Consider the following 20,226-nt stretch of genomic DNA (forward strand, 5'->3'; position numbering starts at 1 on the left):
CTTTGCTCGACTTGGTAGATATACGCCGCGCAATGGGGGAAGGCGTTGCGGAGTCTTGTTGCGAGAGCTACTCCAAGTGTAAAGTTAATCTTAAGCATTAACTGGATAATATTTGGCTGCAACATCGTGCATTCTGCAGAAAATGAAATGGAAAAAAAATCTCATAAGTTGCACTAGCATTAGTTGCAAAGAAACATACTTTAGAAGCTACTTTTTGACTTTCTAATTTGGTTGTGGTTATAACTTCCAAGAAAAGGAGACGTAAATACTTCTTTCAAGGTTTGCTAAATCCCCTCTAATATTTAATGGAAGGAAGATAAATATCGAGCAGAAAACGGAAGCAAAAACACTTGAAACAGTAGAAAGTTGGTGAGTCTGAGGCTAAAATGACGATTTTGTGTCTATTGCGGCGGTTTTCTGGTTTTAGCGGCCACTTTACAACTTTTAGTGGCCATTTTTAAGTCTAACAAATGTTATGTGACTTTTTGCGACAACAAAGTCGTCATTCTTCGCCGCAAAAACTATATTATATGGCGATCGGAAGATCGCCGCTAAAGGTCCACCAAAAATAAAAAAATTTCCTTCCCCCACCGTTCACTTAATATTTTGTTTTTTGAACGAAACCATTCAGGTGATGGTTTTCGTCCAAATAACCTAATTTTAGGAACCTCTTTGAAGGCTCCATGTGCCTTACTGGTGATTTGGCTTTCTAATTCGTTATCATACGATTCGAAGTTTTATTACAACCATTTTACACGAAATGTGGTAACGATTTCCATGGCAGGTCTCGATCGCTTCGGATGGTTATGCCTGGACGATTGAGACTCATAAACCGGATATTGATCTGCGACTGTGATACATTGACGCCTGCATATTCACAAAACCAAAGTTCCATTAAGCATCTCTCGAAAACAAACCTAAACTCACAAATCAACTTTTATAGATACAAAATAACAGCTATCGTTTCCAAACACTCGTAGTCGGAAAGAAACTACGTAAAACTTTTCAAGGACAATAAGAAAATCACTGCAGAAACCAACAACAAGATGTGAAAGGAACAATGACATGTATTACCAAATATCTCCGATTAAAGCCAGTTAGAATTTACTTTCAGGTTAGCATTCTCGAAGGACTAGGGTTCCAAACCCACATAAGCATGCAACCAGTTTCCAACTGATTCCACAGAAAGTGGACGAGGTTAAATTCAAAGACTGAGTTCAGAGAACCGTACAGAACTTAGTAGACTACCCGGTAAAAAAATGCTACTGCATAACTGCTCCACCAACAGCCAAAATACAACTAATAAGAAACAGAAATTAAGTGTTTTAACTCACAAATAAACATCAAATTCACTGACACTGCATTAAACAGGAGATTATTGCACCCTTTTTTTTTTTTTTTGGAGAAAAGAAATTATTGCGCAAATACTAGGGATGAAATTTAGTAATTTACGAATAGCAGGAAACAGAACAGACCCGAGTCAAATGTAACTCTCTGAGTCACACAAAGCACCAGGAATCTAGGATATATGACCATCAAAGGGCACCAGACTCCAAGTGAACAGAGCCCCAAAATGTATAAATAAGACATGTCAAGCCATATTTCAACTGGTTTCCTTGTCTTGCCAAATACAACCAAACTGAATGGAGAACGCACTTGCAAATAATTAGATGCAAAATTGGACAAAAATTGATTTTTAAGTCCTAAATAAACATGGATTACATGATGAAGCTCATTTGCCTCATAAGAACTAACCGAAAACCGAAAGAAAAAGCTCCTGAAATGTAAAGGCTTAAACATCAGCAGAACTTAAACAGATGCCAAATTCGGGTAACGAGGCCATTATGAATTCAACTTTCATGTTTCCCTAGGTGCATTACCAGTGCTTTTGTCATCTTAGGATATAGATTTTTACGCCATTCATACTGATACAGTGATGCTATATACTTCGCCTCAGACTAGTGAACGAAAGAAACCAAATACATGAAAAGTACATTTAAAACCAATTACAAAGTAAATGAGATACCAATCTTCAAACTATTCAATAAGGAATGACTTGATCGATCAAACACTTTGAAACTGCTTAACATGTGAATATTTTCCTGTAGTGCGCACTTAACAGACAAAATTGAAAATGGTGATTCGAACTTTAAAAGGAATGCAGAATTGGGGATGCTTGTATATGTTATATCGACCTCGAAACCGCCAAGTACAGATCAACTAGGAAGCCTCGGTAACCATCCGAAGGATCCCCGCTTCAGCAAGGGTGTCTAAGCGCACGAATCAACCTCATAACAAGTGAGAGCCAAGACACGGGGCTATTCCCATAACTAATGGGAGATTTCTCTCCAAGTTGGAGTCAATCATGATGCAACAAGTGGCAACACCACATTAAATACATTCAATCCCACATTGGCCAAAGTCAAGAAATCTTCTCCAACTTTGCCTCTATAAAAAGGTAGCCTCTACTCCATTCAAAGGGTTAATCACATTTACTATTCAACACTATAGTACCACTAAACTCACCCACGCAGCAACCTAAACTTACTTTGCTAACTTAAGCATTGGAGGCTCTTAGGCCGGTACCACACCGGTGCCCTTTGATACTTACTCTATCTTCCTTGCAGGTAGCTTTGTCAGTCTACCTTTGACCAAAGCGCCCTCACGAAGTCCTCACATCACTCGTTAGTCTTTACGTTGATTCAAGGTCCACTCGATTTTGTGCATCAACAGGGGCAAAAATCGAACTCCAATTATTACATAGGGGTCTTAGGTGTTCCCCTCTTTTCGACCTGCTAGGAATTTAGAGTCGCCGAAACACCAGGGACCAACATGTCAATTAGCATTATTTCTGTTCTAATTTAGAACCCTAACTTGTTGTATCCTACTATAATTAGTGCAAAAATACAGATGGATTCCACTAAATTATCATCTAATTAGCCATTTATTTGCTTCTTATGAATAATCCCTATCCAGCATGAACTGATTTACAAGAAATACATACAACTGCATTTGCAATCAATCAGAGTTGAACTTGATTATCCGTAAATTGAATTAACTTACCAACTAATTTGCAATCCAAATTTCACAGATATTGCTAATAAAAAATAAGTTTTAGGGTTTTACCAGGATTTTTCCATGCGATTAACGAACGATTAAATCGCTTCCACGCCACGAATCGTTGTAATCTAATCGATGCGATCAAGGGTCGTCGTTGTTTTGATTCCTCTGAATCGGTTCGGCCACGACTGCAGGTGTCCGCTGAACGTCGTCGGTTTTTGTCGTCAGAAGCTGTGAAGTGGAAGACGGACGATTGTATTCAATTATGGGCCCATTTCATGTTTGCACTTTGGACTTTGGACCCACTATTCTAAATTACTTTCATCTTCTCATTGTATTTTTCATTTTTTTTTTAACAATCGATATTATCTACACTAAAAGGAATGGGGGTTGGACTTAGTCTCACAATAGGTTAGCAATAATGTGATTCAAATTTACCTTTGGCGATAATCAAACTTAAGACTTTTCACTTACAAGTGAAGAGGAATATCACTAGATCGTAGTATTAAGTGGTTATTTTTCTTTTTGTTTTAATACGAGCGATAGTAGAAAAGAGAAAACCGATTTCAAGTCCTTAAAATGAAAATGAAAATGAAAATGGCAGAGCCTAAGCTATGTAGGAACCTGGGTGGTCCAAACTTGAAACATTGACGCAGCCATACAAGAACCAAGTTGGCCTCGATTCCTTTGTGGGTTGAATTTTATTAGTGATTTTTTTGTAGTGTATATTAAACCAACTAGTATTATGATCTAATGATATTCTTCTCCACTATTTCGACTCTCTTGGATTGTGAGGACGTATTATTTTTGTTTTGAGTTTGATACCTAGTTCATGATTGCAACCCATATTGTGTGGTCTAGCCTAATTCCTCATCCCCTTGGAATATAATTTTCTCCTCCCCTAGAGTAAAATATCGTTGTAAAACAAAGGACAAAAGGAAGAATGTGTCTCGTGTGAGTGGGTCAGTGAGAAGGCTGCTAGCATTCTTCTAAAAAAATTCACTTAAAAGGACTTTCAAAGGGCCATTCTTAAATTTTCAATCTTATAGAACTTGAAAACTTGTAAGAACTAATTAGTACTACAATTTAGTGACATTTCTCTTTATTTGTAAGGGGGATGTTTGAAGTTAGAACCTCTTGGATGTATTATATTTGTATTGAATTCGATACCTAGTTAGTGGTTGACCCTTTGTGTGGCCTAGCACAATCACCCTCCAAATAAATCGCTTTATCATTGGCATTTGATTTATGTCATCAATATTTTGATTTCGATCAATTCAACAATAACAATTCTATCTTTGACTATTTGGCCAATTTTTCCTTTTTAATTTATTTCATGGAAAACCACATCTGCGAAGTAGAGAGTGAAGGTTGTGAAACGGTCATCCCAACAACAATGAAAACCAGTGGCATGTTTGCTTTAGTTGAAGACTAAATATGTAATGTTCATGCGTATGACTTTCATTTATGTTCCATTTAATTAGCTACAAAGATTTCAAGGAGATGGATTAATAATTCATCATTAACCACACCGATACTGCATCAACTTGATTACATGTGCAAAACTATAGGCATGGAACTTTATCACAAATCGCGTTGATGCAGTTAAATTTGAATTGGTGATTTGTTTTAGCCGGTATGAGACTTTTTATGTTATTCAACACATTCATGTTAGAATTGTTGGATTGCCATGTATGGAAACTTCGACCAATCAACGAAAGTTTAAAGGGAAAATCAATGAAGGAGGAGCGGTACATGGATGCCGGTGTTGTTAGGGATGCGTCTTTGATGGGCATGCAGAAAATACACCGGACAGGAATGTCATAATTCACACTAGCATTAGTAAACATACTTACTTTATAAGCTATTTCATGACTTTCGAATTTGGTTGTGGGTCTAACTTCAAGAAAATGAGACATAAACTCTTCTTTCAAGGTTTACTAAATCGCCTCTAGTATTTAATGGAAGGAAGATAAACATCGAGCAGAAAACGGAAGCAAAAACACTTGAAAAAGTAGAAAGTTGGCGAGTCTGAGTCTAAAATGACGACTTTGAATCTATTGCAGCGATTTTCTAGTTTTAGCGGCGACTTTACCTTTTTTAGTGACCATTTTTAGGTCTAAAAACGTTAAATGACTTTTGGTGACAATAAATTCATCACTTTTTGCCGCAAAAACTATATTATACTGCGATCAAAAGGCCGCCGCTAAAGGTCCACCAAAAATAAAATTATTTCCCTTTCCTCCCCGTTCTGGTAATATTTTGGATTTTGGACAAAACCATTCAGGTGATGGTTTTCGTCCAAATAACCTAATTTTTGGAACCTCTTTGAAGGCTCCATGTGCCTTACTGGTGATTTGGCTTCCTAATTTGTTATCGTACGTTCAAAGTTTTATTACAGGTATTTCAAACGAAATTTGGTAACGATTTCCATGGCAGGTCTTGATCGCTTCGGATGATTATGCCTGGACGATTGAGGCTCATAAACCGGATATTGATCTGCGACTGTGATACATTGAAGCCTGCATATTCACCCAACCAAAGTTCCATTAAGCATCTCTCCAAATAAAACTGAAAGCTCACAGATCAACTTTTATAAAAATAAAATAACAGCTTTCGTTTTCTCAAACCAACACTTGCCGTCATAAAGAAAGAAACTACGTTAAAAAAATGGGTTGTTTTATTAACGCTCCACATCCTTATGAATACACCCCACATTTAAAATGTGCCTCTAAAATTCCAACTTTGTACTCCATTTTTCAGAAGCCACCCCATCCCCATAAACAAATGACGGCAAAAAAGCTAGCTCCACAGCCACGGGCCACCCATATAAAAGGTATTCGTCATCGATATCAGCACAGCCAAAAACCCCCCACGTCGCGGAAGTTGGCAACCAAGACCGACTCTCTAACAGACCGAGAATTGACCAACACTCTTGATTCACACAGCCCAATTCCCAATTACCTACTGGCAAGTGGCTGGCGATTGGATATATATATATATATATATATATGGAGAGAAAGAGCATGGCGAGTGGCTGGGATTTTTTGCCCAGACACTATTGGTTGGCAGCCGGCATAAGGGGGTGGATGGGGTTTATTTTCGACTTCAGAACTTAATTCGTCAGGGTATAAACGAAAATTTAACTGAAAAAATATATTATGGGGTGTATTCATAAGATTGTGGGGTGTTAATAGAATTACCCAAAAAAATTCTAGGACTTTACTAAAATCACTGCATAGACAGAAAACAAGATGATAGCATTGACAAGCATTACCAAATATTACATGGGGACCAACATTTCACTTCCCACTTCCCCACCTAGTCAAGTAGTATTCTTTTTCACTTGTAAGTCGTAAGTTTTGGTTCGAATCTCGTGAATGGAGAGTTTGATACCAATTTATTCCCGCACATTTAACGACCCCTTTGTATCCTACTATAATTAGGAGCAAAAAACACAGATACATTGCATGAAATTATCATCTAATTGGCCATTTATTTGCTTCGCATATATAAATCCCTATCCAGGATGAACTGGCTTCAAAGAAATACATGCAATTGCATTTGCAATCAATCAAAACTGAATTTAATTAGCCATTTATTTACCTAAATTGAATTAAAGGGAACCAGACACCAAGTGAACAGAGCCCCAAAAGGTTTAAATAAGACATGTCACGCCATATTCGACTGATTTCAGAGCCCCAAAAGATATAAATAAGACATGTCACACCATATTTGACTGATTTCCTTATCTTACCAAATACATCGAAACTGATTGGAGAAATCTCAATAAGCACTTGGAAGCAATGAGATGCAAACTCGGACAAAACTTGGTGTTTAAGTCCTAAATAAAACATGGATGACATGATGAAGCCCATTTGCCTCATAAGAAACAACCCAAAACAGAAAGAAAAAAACTCCAGAAATGTAAGGGGATTAAACATCAGCAGAACTTAAAACAGATGCCAAATTCGAGTCACGGGGCCATTATGAATTCGATGTTCATGTTTCCCTAGGTGCATTACCAGTGCTTTTGTCATTTTAGGATATAGATTTTTATGCCATTCATACCGATACAGTGATGCTATATACTTCTTCTCAGACTAGTGGACGAAACAAACCAAATAGACCAAATGTTCATCTAAAACCAATTACGAAGTAAATGAGATACCAATCTTCAAACTATTCGATAAAGAATAACTTGTTGGATCAAACACTTTGAAACTGCATTAACATTTCAATATTTTTCGGTGGTATGTACTTACAGACGAAATTGTAAACGGTGATTCAATCTTTAAAAGAAATCAGGATTGGAGATGTTTGTACCATATTATATCGACCTCAAAACCACCGAGTACCGGTCAACTAGGAAGCCTCGGTAACCCTCCAAAGGATCCCTGCTTCAGTAAAGGTGCCAAAGCGCACGAATCGACCTCACAACAAGTGAGAGCCACGACACGTGGCTATTCCCATGATTAATGAGAGATTTCTCTCCAACTTGGAGGCCAATCATGATGCGACAACACCACATTAAATACATTCAATCCCACATTGGCCAAAGTCAAAAAATCTTCTACAACTTTGCCTCTATAAAAAGGTAACTTCTACTCCATTCAAAGGGTTAATCACATTTACTGTTCAACACTATATTACCACTATACTCACTCCCTTGGCACCGTAGACATACTTTGCTAACTTAAGCATCAGAGGACTCTTAGGCCAGCACCACACCGGTGCCCTTCGGTACTTACTCTATCTTCCTTGCAGGTTTTTTTGTCCATCTACCTTTGACATAAGCGCCCCCACGTAGGTCCTCACATCACTCTTTACGTAGATTCACTATCCACTCGATTTTATGCATCAACAGGAGAGGTCTCAAAAATCAAATTCCAATTATTGCATCGAGTCTTAGGTGTTTCCCTCTTTTCGACCTGCTCGGAATTTAGAGCCGCCCAATCACTAGGGACCAACATTTCACTTCGAAGTATTTCTGTTCTAATTTGCAACCCTACCTTGATGTATCCTACTATACTTAGGTGCAAAAACACAGATAAATTCCACTAAATTATCATCTAATTAGCCAATTATTTGAATTCTGATAAATAATCCCTATCCGGCATGAACTGCTTTACAAGAAATAGATACAATTGCATTTGCAATCAATCAAAGTTGAATTGAATTAGCCATTTATTTAACTAAATTGAATTAACTACCAACTAATTTGCATCCAAATTCACAAATATTGCTAATAAGATTAAGTTTTAGGGTTTTTACCAGGATTAATCTATGCGATTAACGAACGATCAAATCGCTTCCACGCCACGAATCGTTGGGGATGCGATCAATGTGACTAGCCGACGATGATGGGACTAGTAAGGTCGTCGTTGTTCTGATTCCTCTGAATCGATTCGGCCACGATCGCAGGGGTACATTGCACGTCGTCGTTTTGGTCTTCAAAAGCTGTGAAGTGGAAAGGCGAAAGAACGAGGAGGAGAGAAACTGGATTTTCTTGTGGCCCGACCGGCGATTGTATTTGCTTATGAGCCCATTTTGTGTTTACACTTTGGACCCACTATTCTAAATCACTTTCATCTTCATTTTGTGTATATTTTGTTTTATTTCTTTTTTATTTTAATACGAGCGATATTAAGGGAGGGAAAATCGATTTCAAGTCCTCAAAATGAAAATGAAAATGAAAATGAAAATGGTGGAGCCGGAGCTATGTAGGAATCTAGGTGGTCTAGGTTAGAAACAGTGACGAAGCTATACGGGAACTAGGTTGGTCTTAATTCCCGAGTGAGTTGAGTTTTATTAGTTATTCTTCTTCACTAGTTCGACTCTCTTGGATTGTGAAGACTGAGTTGAGTCTGATACCTAGTCAATGATTGCCCCTCATATTGTGCGGCCTAGCCTAATTCCTCATCCCCTTGGAATATTATTTTCTCCTGCCCTATAGTAGAATGTCATTGTAAATCAAAGGGAGGTAGGAAGAGTGTCTTGGGCGGGTGGGTTCAGTTTGATCTGAAAGCCACGCACTACATTGAACTCTCTAATTTATCGTTGACAAATTGATAAGTAAAAGTGAAAATGTTGAAATGAAAAGGTAAGCGAGAATAATGTTAATATTCTCCTAAATTCTCTTTCACTTGAAGGACTTTGAAAACTCTGAGAGGCCCATTCTAAAACTTTCAATCTTATTGAACTTGAAAAGGATTGCTAGAGCTAATTAGTACTACAATTTAGTAACATTTCTCTTTACTTGTAAGGAAGAGATCTCAAGTTAGATCCTAATAAAATACCGTTTTGACATTCATATTTGGCAGAAAGTGCAGGCTTGTGAAACGGTCATCCCAACAACAATGAAAACTAATGGCATGTTTGCTTTAGTTGAACACTACATATATAATGTTCATGCATGTGTCACTTCCATTTATGCTCCCTATTTTATTAGCTATAAAGATTTCAAAGAGATGACTAATAGTTCAGCACCAATTACACTGATAGTGCGATCAACTTGATCACATGTGCAAACCTATAGACAGAAGACTTTATCACAAAGCGCGTTTGTTCGGGTGAAGATTTCTCCGGAGAGAACTCCTCGGCTCTCAGCACAGCAAACAACGTTGATCCAATTAAATTTGGAATGATGATTTGTTTAGCCGACATATAGGACTTTTAAAATTATTCAACACAATCATCTTTGAAATTGTTGGGATTGCCATTATAGATTGTAACAGGATCTTCTTATAAAACTGTAGCTTTGGCTACACTGCCTCCACCATCAAACTTCGAGAATCAACGAGAGTTCAAAGCGAAAATCAACGAAAGATGAGCGCCACATGGATGCCGGTGTTTTTAGGGCTGTGACTTTGATGGGCATGCTTGTGCTTGCTATGGCTCAAGCTCGTATTAAGGATTCCATCACCCCCATAATAAACATTCAAACTCACTTCTGCAAGCAAGGACGAAGTTAGAGGTCTGCATGAATAGGGACATCCTCAAATAATAAAGTCACAAATTAAAAAGTTCAAGAATATACTCAACAAAACAATTATACATTAATCCATAAGGTTTTTTATACAACTTATTACAATATCTCTCGATGTATTTTATGTTTTCAAACGTTGAATGACAATGTCATTACTAATACCATCAAATCTCTCTCTATAAAAAAAATAATCATGTTATCATTTATCCATTGATCTTCCATCCAATTTCTCAACAGAAATTTTACGACTGAATATGTTCTTCCAACGATGGCAATAGTGCATAAAAGAGTTAATACTAATATCACAAGCAAGTAAAAGAAAATTTTTTAAGCAAAAAATAATTAAGTGGGGGCATCCGCCCCCGCTGAGCCTAAGCCATCTCCGTCCATGTCTGCAGGTGTGTACATACTCTGCGTGTGTGTGTGTGTGTGTGTGTGTGTGTATGTTTTAGTTGTGTGAACTGTTTATGATTGCTTTGCTTGACTTTGTAGATATACGCCGCGCTATGTGAGAAGGCTTTGCGGATTCTTATTACGAGAGCTACTCCAAAACTAAAATTAAACTTAAGAATTAACTTGATATTATTCGGCTGCTGACATCTTGCATTTTGCATAAAATAAACTGGAAAAAAAAATGTCATAATTCACACTAGCATTAGCAAACAAACATACTTTACAAGCTATTTCATTACTTTCTAATTGGATTGCGGATATAACATCAAGAAAATGAGACTTAAATACTTTTTTCATGGCTTACTTCAATTGCCTCTAGTATTTAATTGAAGGAAGATAAATATTGAGCAGAAAACTGCAGCTAAAAGACTTGAATCAGTAGAAAGTTGGCGAGTCTGAGGCTAAAATGACGATTTTGAACCTATTGCAACGGTTTTTTAGTTTTAGTGGCGACTTTACTACTTTTAGTGACGACTTTTAGGTATTAAACATGTTAAATGACCTTTTGCGACAATAAATTCGTCACTTGTCGCCGCTAAATCTATATTATATGGCGATTTAAAGGTCGCCGCTAAAGGTCCTTAAAAAATTAAATTCTTTCCTTCCCTCCCCGTTCGGGTAATATTTTGTTTTTTGAACGAAACCATCCATGTGATGGTTTTCGTCCAAATAACCTAATTTTAGGAACCTCTTCGAAGGCTTCATGTGCCTTACTGGTGATTTGGCTTCCTAATTGGTTATCGTACGTTCAAAGTTTTATTACAACCATTTTAAATGAAATTTGGTAACGATTTCCTTGGCAGGTCTTGATCGCTTCGGATGATTATGCCTCGACGATTGAGACTCACAAACCAGATATCGATTAGCCATTGAGACACATTGAAGCCTGCACATTCACCCAACCAAAGTTCCATTAAGCGTCTCTCCAAATAAAGCTCAAGCTCACAAATCGACTTTTATAACAACAAGATATTCCAAACAACACTTGCAATCGGAAAGACGCGACGTAAAACATTTCCAGCACATTACGAAAATCACTGCATAAAACGAAAACAAGATGAGAGCTATGACATGCATTACCAAATATCACCGGTCAAAACCAGTTGAAATTTATTTTCAGCTTAGCATTCTGAAAGGACTAGGGTTCCAAACCTAGAAAAGCATGTAGCCAGTTTCCGACTACTTACTCCACTGAAAGTAGACTATACGAGGAACCAAAACAGATACTGCATAACTGCTCCGACAACAGCAAAGTTAAAACTACCAACAACAACAATAACAACAAAGCCTTTTCCCACTAAGTGGGGCGAAGATAAAACTAACAATGAACATAAATTCAAAACTTGACTCACAATTTTTTTGAGAAAAGAAATTATTGCACAATACAAGGGACAAAATTCCTGAACAGCAGGAAACAGAAAAGACCAGGCTAAATTGTAACGCACTTAACTCTGATTCACGCAGAGCACCAGGAGTCTGGGATACATGAGCATTGGAGGGGGCCAGAACACAAGTGAATAGAACCCCACAAGCTATAAATAAGTTATGGCACCGAATATTTGACCGATTTGCATACCTTGCCAAATACAACCAAACTGAATGACGAAATCTCAATATGCACTTGCAAACAATGAGATGCAAACTTACACGGAAATTGATGTTTAAGTCCTAAATAAAACATGGAGACGTGATGAAGTTCATTTTCCTCATAAGAACCCACCAAAAACAGAAAGAACATGCTCCTAAAATGTAAAGGCTTAATCATCTGCAGAACTTAAAACAGACACCAAATACGGGTCGCCATGACAGTATGAAATTCATGTTTCCCTAGATGCATTACCAATGCTTGTGTCATTTTATCATATACATTATTACAGCATTCATGATGATACATACCAATCTTCAAACTATTCGATAAAACACTTTGAAACTCCATTAACATGTGAATATTTTCGTGTGGTACTTATCGATGAACTTGAAACAGTGATCCAAACCTTCAGTTCTAATTTACTATGATGATGGTCTAGTAGTATTCTTTTTCACGGTAAGTCAGTAGGTCTTGGTCCGAATCTTGTGGATGGAGAGTTCGATACCAATTTATTCCCGCACATTTAGTGACCCTCTTTATCCTACTATAATTAGGAGCAAAAAACACAGATAAATTGCATGAAATTATCATCTAACTAGCCATTTATTTGCTTCGCATATATAATCCCTATCCAGCCTGGTTTCCAAGAAATACATACAATTGCATTTGCAATCAATCAAAACTGAATTTTTAATTAGCCATTTATTTAACTAAATAGAATTAAATTATCAAATAGTTTAGAAATCCAAATTTCACAAAATATAGATTAGGGTTTTACCAGGATGTTTCCGTTCAATTAACGAAAGATTTAATCGCTTCCGCGCCACCAATCGTTGTGATCCATGCGATAAAGGGTCGTCGTCGCTTTGATTCGTCTGATTCGGTTCCGCGACGATCGCAGGGATCCGTTGCACGTCGACATTTTGGTCGTTAAAAGTTCTGGAGCAGAGAGGGAAAAGAACGAGAAGGAGAAACCGGGTTTTTCTGTGGCCCGACGGACGATTGTACTCGCTTATGGGCCTATCTCATGTTTGCAGACCCGCTAGTTTAAGAGTCTGGATCTTCGTGGGATTCTCTTTGTGAGAATCTAAGAAATTCGTGAATCGTGTTCGTTTATTGTATATCGTACAATTAAAAATTATTTTAAATATTTTTATTTAAAAATAAACATAAACAGTACTTGACAAAAACTAACCGTACAATGTACGATTAACAAACACGATTCACGGATTCTCAAGATTCTTACCAAAATGATCCGGAGAGAATCCTGTTGGCTATTCTTATTCACCTTCTTCTTTTATTTTATTTTTTTCAGACAAGAAGGGAGGTTTCGTTGACGACAAGTTCAATACTATTCATTCTTATATTATTTTATTATAAACGTATCATTGAAAAAAAAAAAAAAAAAAAAAAAAAAAGGTTGTTTGATTGATTGTCAAATTGATTTTATGGAGTTTTTTTTGCACAAATACCATCTGACCTTGCAAGTATGCGTGATAATACCACCTGAACTTTTAATTTTTGTTTTTTATCACCTAGACTTTCTTAATAGTTGAAGTCTACCACGTAAAACCATCTATTTTGTCGTTAAAACATGCTATATGTAGGAATATTTTCGTCAATTCACTTCATGAGTCTGGCTATATTCAAGTTGGTAATACTGCCTAAATCAATATCGCACCAAAATTTGAGGGTTTGTACAGCCCCAATTCTCTATAAGAGTTTGAAAAACTATTATTTGAATGAATTAAGGTGAACTATACACCTACTTGTTGAGCTAAAAAAAATATCTTGAAAACTCTCTGTAAATGAAGGACTAGATTTTTGTGTAATTTTGACTTCAATTCTTCACACAACCCTTGCCAAAATCAGACCCCAAATCAACTTCTTCCTTTCTCTTCATGATCTGACTTCAGCGGTCGCTAAAAATAAAGAATAAAAATAAAAAATAAAAAGTCTTTGGCCTTTGTACATATTGACTTCAGCGTCCCCTAGAAAGTGAATTAACAAAAATAGCCCTTCACGAGAAGGCGTGTACATGTTTTAATAGTAGAACAAATGGAAAGTAACGTAGGTAGTAAATTCCAAAAGTTAAGAGAGTCCAGGTGATAAAAATTAAAAGTTTAGACAATATTGATGTACATGCTTGCAAGTCCAGACAGTACTTTTGCAAAAAGGAAAACTAATAAAAATGACTTGAAAACTTTGAGTTTTAATGATAAGGACAAAATAAAGGATAAAGTGAATAGTACTAAGATTGACTTTTTAGTGTAAAAATGTGGTTTTTCTTTAAAGTGAACAGTACTATGGGTTTTTCGTTAAAACTCCCTTTGCAAAAGAGAATTGTTATTTGCACTCCAAAAATCTCATTCTACACTCCAAACTTTCTATATTAGGAAAGAAAAATACACTTGTGAGGAGTGTAGAATGAGATTTTTGGAGTGCCAATAACACTTCCCTTGCAAAATTCCCTATTTTATTTGATAATCTATACATGCGACTTTCAACTATACTCCACTAAGACAAGATGATAAACTTGCTTTTCATCATGAAAGACTTCCTGTGGTAATTATTACAATTTATTAATCCATCTTATCAGAGATTAGTGCAAGATGACATAATTCTTCCTCTACTAATGTCGTTTCAAAAACCATCTCCTTAAATATCCACTTAAAAATTCTAAAAGGTGTGCGACTTTTGGGTCACCAATAATTTACTAGGGAAGTGATCATTTGCCTAACTCAATAAATAAAGCATTTCACTTGTCCAATTGATTAACAACACCTGTTAACTAAGGCAATTAATCAATGTTTTGTGGTTGTGAGTTTCTTAAATGTGCTAGAACTTACTTGAACAATTATCACAAATTGAACACAAGATCATTACCTAACCCTAACTGGATTTCAATCATTTGCCACTACCTTAAGCACTAAATGGTCATCTCTAAGTTTATCAATTAGATATGTGAAATATTGTTTGATATGAAAAATCTCAATCGCTGAAATAATCACTTCTGATAATTGTATTGATGTGTCGTTAGTATTTGGTCGATAATTTCTTTAATATATGACATCCTTATAAATTTTTATTCAACGAATTTCCTTGAAAACTAGATAAAATAAAATAAAATAAAATAAAAGTGTTGCGAAAATGGCTAAAGAATACAAGGAGAAATTTATAGGTATGGCGGGTGGTGTCACTATCATACATGCAGATGAGTAGAGAAAATCTTGTGTAAAGGCATCATAATCATGTCATTTGTGAGAGCTCTCTAGTTTGACTAAGTTCGCACTAATCTCATATAATGTGAGAGTTGGTTTCGTGTAACAAACTTGTCAAAGTTTTCATATCTTATGGGGATCACAACCCAATAAAGAAAGTCCTCTACTCGTGTAGAGAGATTCTCTCTCACAACCTGATAAATCCGTGTGTTTAAAACATAAACCACATGTCCAATAAAAACTTTACCTCATAATCGTGATAAAATAGTTGCAAAATAGAATCTCTCGTGTCACAAATTTACGGCAGCTCAACAATGGGGCACCTACGCACCCCATTATCGCCAAACGCATCATATGCCCACGTCTGTGGACATCGCTGCATGCCTTACACTATGCAGTGGCTACGGTACATAGTGCAGCAAGCAAGACAATCAGACAGGACATCTGGGTAGCAGCAGTACTCAGTGGTGTACTTTCGGTAAATTTTTCTGACCTACAGTAAATTTAAAACAGTGAAAATCTTGGTCGCGTAGTGGGTCTCACTTTTGTTTACTTTCTCCTCCTCCTCCTCGATCAAGGATCCTTTTCGGATTCTTTTTGTGAGAATTCCGGAGATCTTCAAATCGAGTTCTTTTATCGTACATTATGCGATCAGTTTTTTACAGGTACATTTCATGTTTAATTTTAAATAAAAATATTTAAAATAATTTATGATCGTTATACGATGAACGAACAAAATTTAAGAATCTCAAAATCTTCACAAAGAAGATCCTCTTTCTCCTCATTCCTCCTCCTCTACCCTTTTGCTAAGAACAGAGCACTCACTCTCTCTCTCCCTGTCTTGAAAATTTTCTTTAATTATATAGAAGTAAAAGATTAATTTTTTTGTTATAATAGTTTATTATTTGAAAAATTGGTTAAAATAATAAAAAAATGGTTAATGACATACAAAAAATAATAATCATTTCACAATTGAATTTTGAAAACGAAAATGATCGTTTTAGCCAGATTACTTGCACAAATGCATTCTTTAAGATCACCAACTTTACTTTAACGTACCGTTCGATTTTAAGAATAAAAAAATCAAGTGAGAACAACTACGAAGGCATATATTCAAAAGAGAAAAACTTATTTTCTTCTCGTGTTTGAATTTATGTTTCGTTTATTTATAAAGACAAAGCAAAAAGTCTTCTCTTTCACTCGTTTTGATCATTTATTTTTTCTGTGTTCATCTTTCACACTTCTCCTATAGAGAGCCTTGGTTTTTCCTCACATCACATCCCAAATCAATCTCTTCATCCCACTTTTTTCCCGTTTCCATCCTATTTACTTTTTTAATACGGAAAAGAGTTGGACTTGGAGCAAGTTGATATATGCAGCAGGTTCATTAGTAGGACGTTGTCTGTCGTTTAATAACCATTTCGTTTTCAGTTTTTCATTAATCCGCAACTATTTCTTTCTCTTGGGTACTTCACTATCTGATCTTGAGAAGGTTTTTTAGAGTTTAGAGAGAGAGAAAGAGAGTGAGAGAATGGAGGAGGTTGAGGCAGCTAACAGAGCAGCAGTTGGGAGCTGCCACAGAGTTCTCAATCTCTTGTGCAAACCAAAACCATGGAAAAACCTGCAGGTGGAGACTGAGGTGGCAGTGTTCAAGTTCAAGAGAGTTCTCTCTCTCCTCAGCCATGGAAGAGGAAGAGTGAGAAAGTTGAAGAAAAACCTAAACCCACCACCTTTCCCTCAAAATATCTTCTCAGACGGCCCTAATTATTCAGATATTTCACCAAAACCCCTCCAGTTACTCCCTCCTACTTTTCCTAAAACCCCCCACGCAGAAAAAAAATTTCTAGGAAACCCAGTTCCGGATGCCAATCTCAAGCTTCCCCTCCAAATTCCCAAAACAAAAACTTTGAAGCAGCACCAGGAAGAGAGAGAAAAATTGCAGTTTCACCCCCAGCAGGTGAAATATCAGAGTGAAATGGTGTTTTCTGGGATAGACAGTGGCATAAACCTTGCATTTGATAGGTCTAGCTCTAGCTTCAACCCCTCCATGACATCAGCCAGATCGTTCATGTCATGTTTGAGCATAGGCGACGGCGGTGAGGTCATCACCGGCAGAGATTCTTTTCGGTTGATCAATGGCGTGCCTCGGGTTTCCGGTCAGAGTTCGCAGCAGCAAAGTAGGTGCACTGGTGTGGTGGAAAATGGGAGTGTGAATTGCGGCAGCAGTGGTAAATGCCAATATCCCAAGAAGAGGTGAGTTTTATTCTGAAATTATCGCTTTCAAGATGGGTGTTCTTTTACCTATTTTGAAACAAACGATATTCTACCTTAAACTAATCTAAATTGCGGGTTGAGGCTTCAAACTCGGTTGAATAGCAGGAGCAGATCCGCTCTAGCCAAAGCGCTTGAACTAATGTTGTTTTTGTTAACAGGAAACTGAGGGTGAAAAGAACTTTTAAGGTCCCTGCCATTAGTGACAAGACTTCAGACATTCCTCCCGATGAGTATTCGTGGCGGAAATACGGGCAGAAGCCGATCAAGGGCTCCCCGTACCCAAGGTAACGATTCTATTTTCGCTGCTCAAACATGCTTCTGTAGTTCTTATGGTTGTTTCAGTCTGGCTTATGAAGGGTTTTGATGTAGGGGATACTACAAATGTAGCAGCATAAGAGGGTGTCCTGCGAGGAAACATGTAGAGAGATGCCTTGAAGACCCTGCTATGCTCATAGTCACCTACGAAGGCGAGCATAAGCATTCCCAATCCGCCCGCTGAGGCATTGGCTTGGAATACCGCCAGAGACACCCCGTTGCAGGAAAGTTCTGGCTGTGAAGTGCATCCTGGTACTTCTTGTATAACATGGAGCTTCAAACGGAACAAACATAGGCTAACTAGTATTTCATGTGAAATGTAAATTGAGTTGATGGAAAGTGTTTTTTTTAATGTTCAATTCTTCCGAACCCTCGTTATCAAAACCAAAATTCTACTATGACATGTACCGGATGGGTGAAGCGTTGAATGTACAGTCAGGGATCCAACAGCAATTTAAGGATCACAACATGAAACACATTCAGATACTAATAAACTTGATTGAAAGAAAATCTTTATCCGATAAATCCTACAAGCCGGTCAACATTGTCATTGTTTACAGAATGATAAAACATTCAAAAGATATCGATAAAGGAAAATCCAAATCCATAACTTAATTAAAAGGCTCTCAACATCTGATATCAGGGAACATGTGATCAAGGAGGAAGTAGAAACTTCACTTGAGGGGAATGAACCTGGAAGAGTGAGTAGCACCAATACCGGGCCTTCCGTGCTTGACAGGCTTGTAACTTATGGAGAACTCAGCAAGATAATGACTGATCATCTCAGGCTTGATCTCAACCTGGTTGAAGGTCTTGCCGTTGTACACACCAATGATGCTACCAATCATTTCAGGTACGATGATCATGTTCCTGAGGTGAGTTCTAACTGGCTCCGGTTTCTCACCAGGTGGAGCCTCCCTTTTCTATTCCAAAACGCATGGAAAACCAATAATAAATACACAGATACACTCGCAATAAGTTTGCTCTTAAATAAATAAACATGGCAAGGCAATAGAGTTAGAACAAACATTCATAACGAAAAAAGTAAATGATTGCAGATGCTAAACTTGTTGCAATATGTCCTAGAACATGAATTACTTAAAGACTCTCAAGAAGGCACCGATAGCAAATCAAATAACAATAAGAGATTTTCGTTGGGGCGTCTACATATAATGAATCCTGCATCCATTGATACAAATTAAGTTAATCTACTTCACCACTCATAGTACAAAAGAGACTATATATAAACCAAGATAAAATGAATTTCGATTTCGTTCATTTCTAGCTTAGTTCTATATGAACTTCCCAATCATCGCAAGAAACTATTCCGGATTCATAAGCTGAGACAACTAACTGATCACAAATTTAAAGCATAATTCTTGATTCGAAACACCACATTAATCGAATAATCCAAACAAGAAATTAATGACAAAATCCAAAAAAAAACTGAAACATGTGCCGAAAAGATAAGAATTCTTACAGCTTTGCGAAGCTTCTTGATCAAAGCCATTGGCTTTCTCTTCAAACCTCTCTGGAACCTGAACCCATTTCATCACCCCACCGATACAGTACAGCATTCAGCATAACCAAAACCCATTGTACAAACTAACAAGTATAAATAGATATATACATACATATATATACATACATACAAGTACAGGTACTTATACATATTTATTCGTAGATTCACAATCTGTATGTACCTTCTGCGAGCCCTGGCAGGGAAGAGCTTGACAAGCTCATCAGTCGACATATCGAGAAGCGCATCCAAATCTACGCCTCTGAAGCTGAACTTCTTAAACGTCCTCTTCTTCGGGACTCCTGCCGCCGCAACATCAGCCTCCACATCCGCCTGGCAACCAAACCACCGCCGCGAGCAGTCAGATTGATTCCCGCGAAAAATCGTACACAAAAGTTAGAAAATTGGAAAATAGAAATGCTTGATTGAGAAATGTTAAGAGGGTTTGAGCTCACCATGTTTGCTGAAGACGAAGAGAAACCCTAATTCGCAGAGGGAGAGAGAGAGAATCGGCGACTGGTAGAGTTGCAGTGGAAGAGGGGAAATTAGGGTTTTTATGGTTGGGTTTATATATGTCCTCGATTTAACGGGTTATTTGCCGGAGCTTTGGAGGAGTCGGGTCCGCCCCGAGTATCCGTATCTCCACGGGTACTAGACTATAGAGTCCGTTCTGGTCCTCTCCCGGGCTTGCCTATCAAGTTTGGGCCTATTGGGATTGTTTAGTTATAATTGGTTGCTTTTTGAAAAAGCTTAAAAGCAGAATTTCTACCGAAACTATAATGAAAATCTCATAATCCTGTTTATTTTA

The 20,226-nt window shown here is 37.3% G+C and overlaps 2 protein-coding genes and 3 long non-coding RNA genes across 5 annotated transcripts; 1 reads left to right on the forward strand and 4 right to left on the reverse strand.

The window, feature by feature from the left end:
• Positions 1–569: 569 nt before the first annotated feature.
• Positions 570–3,345, reverse strand: LOC148697660 (uncharacterized). The gene is made up of 2 exons (XR_015961886.1): positions 3,127–3,345; positions 570–867 (listed from the first exon to the last, which is right to left on the reverse strand). It is a non-coding gene; the product is annotated as an uncharacterized LOC148697660 (long non-coding RNA).
• Positions 3,346–5,241: 1,896 nt separating this feature from the next.
• LOC148697661 (uncharacterized) lies at positions 5,242–8,656 on the reverse strand. The gene is made up of 2 exons (XR_015961884.1): positions 8,335–8,656; positions 5,242–5,582 (listed from the first exon to the last, which is right to left on the reverse strand). It is a non-coding gene; the product is annotated as an uncharacterized LOC148697661 (long non-coding RNA).
• A 2,336-nt stretch (positions 8,657–10,992) lies between these two features.
• Positions 10,993–13,151, reverse strand: LOC148697662 (uncharacterized). Its single transcript, XR_015961887.1, has 2 exons — positions 12,868–13,151; positions 10,993–11,387 (listed from the first exon to the last, which is right to left on the reverse strand). It is a non-coding gene; the product is annotated as an uncharacterized LOC148697662 (long non-coding RNA).
• Positions 13,152–16,706: 3,555 nt separating this feature from the next.
• Positions 16,707–18,268, forward strand: WRKY39 (WRKY DNA-binding protein 39). The gene is made up of 3 exons (XM_068461248.2): positions 16,707–17,563; positions 17,743–17,868; positions 17,954–18,268. Exons 1-3 carry the CDS (start codon positions 16,842–16,844, stop codon positions 18,081–18,083), a joined length of 978 nt encoding a protein of 325 aa, XP_068317349.2. The 5' UTR covers positions 16,707–16,841; the 3' UTR covers positions 18,084–18,268.
• Positions 18,269–18,377: 109 nt separating this feature from the next.
• Positions 18,378–20,012, reverse strand: LOC137722283 (small ribosomal subunit protein uS19x). Its single transcript, XM_068461249.2, has 4 exons — positions 19,874–20,012; positions 19,603–19,751; positions 19,380–19,437; positions 18,378–18,822 (listed from the first exon to the last, which is right to left on the reverse strand). Exons 1-4 carry the CDS (start codon positions 19,874–19,876, stop codon positions 18,574–18,576), a joined length of 459 nt encoding a protein of 152 aa, XP_068317350.1. The 5' UTR covers positions 19,877–20,012; the 3' UTR covers positions 18,378–18,573.
• Positions 20,013–20,226: the final 214 nt, after the last annotated feature.

This window comes from Pyrus communis, chromosome 4, assembly GCF_041283825.1.
Source record: "Pyrus communis isolate YQ-2024b chromosome 4, ASM4128382v1, whole genome shotgun sequence".
NCBI classification, from domain to species: Eukaryota; Viridiplantae; Streptophyta; class Magnoliopsida; order Rosales; family Rosaceae; genus Pyrus; species Pyrus communis.

What these genes read in the sequence shown, in the direction of transcription:
- WRKY39 (XM_068461248.2), top strand. Translation starts at nt 16,842, where the DNA reads ATGGAGGAGGTTGAGGCAGCTAACAGAGCAGCAGTTGGGAGCTGCCAC. An exon ending in TGCCAATATCCCAAGAAGAG is followed by an intron (nt 17,564 to 17,742) that starts GTGAGTTTTATT and finishes TTTTGTTAACAG; the next exon opens with GAAACTGAGGGTGAAAAGAA. An exon ending in AAGGGCTCCCCGTACCCAAG is followed by an intron (nt 17,869 to 17,953) that starts GTAACGATTCTA and finishes GTTTTGATGTAG; the next exon opens with GGGATACTACAAATGTAGCA.
- LOC137722283 (XM_068461249.2), bottom strand. An exon ending in CCTGCCAGGGCTCGCAGAAG is followed by an intron (nt 19,438 to 19,602) that starts GTACATACAGAT and finishes AAATGGGTTCAG; the next exon opens with GTTCCAGAGAGGTTTGAAGA. An exon ending in TCAAGAAGCTTCGCAAAGCT is followed by an intron (nt 18,823 to 19,379) that starts GTAAGAATTCTT and finishes GTTTTGGAATAG; the next exon opens with AAAAGGGAGGCTCCACCTGG.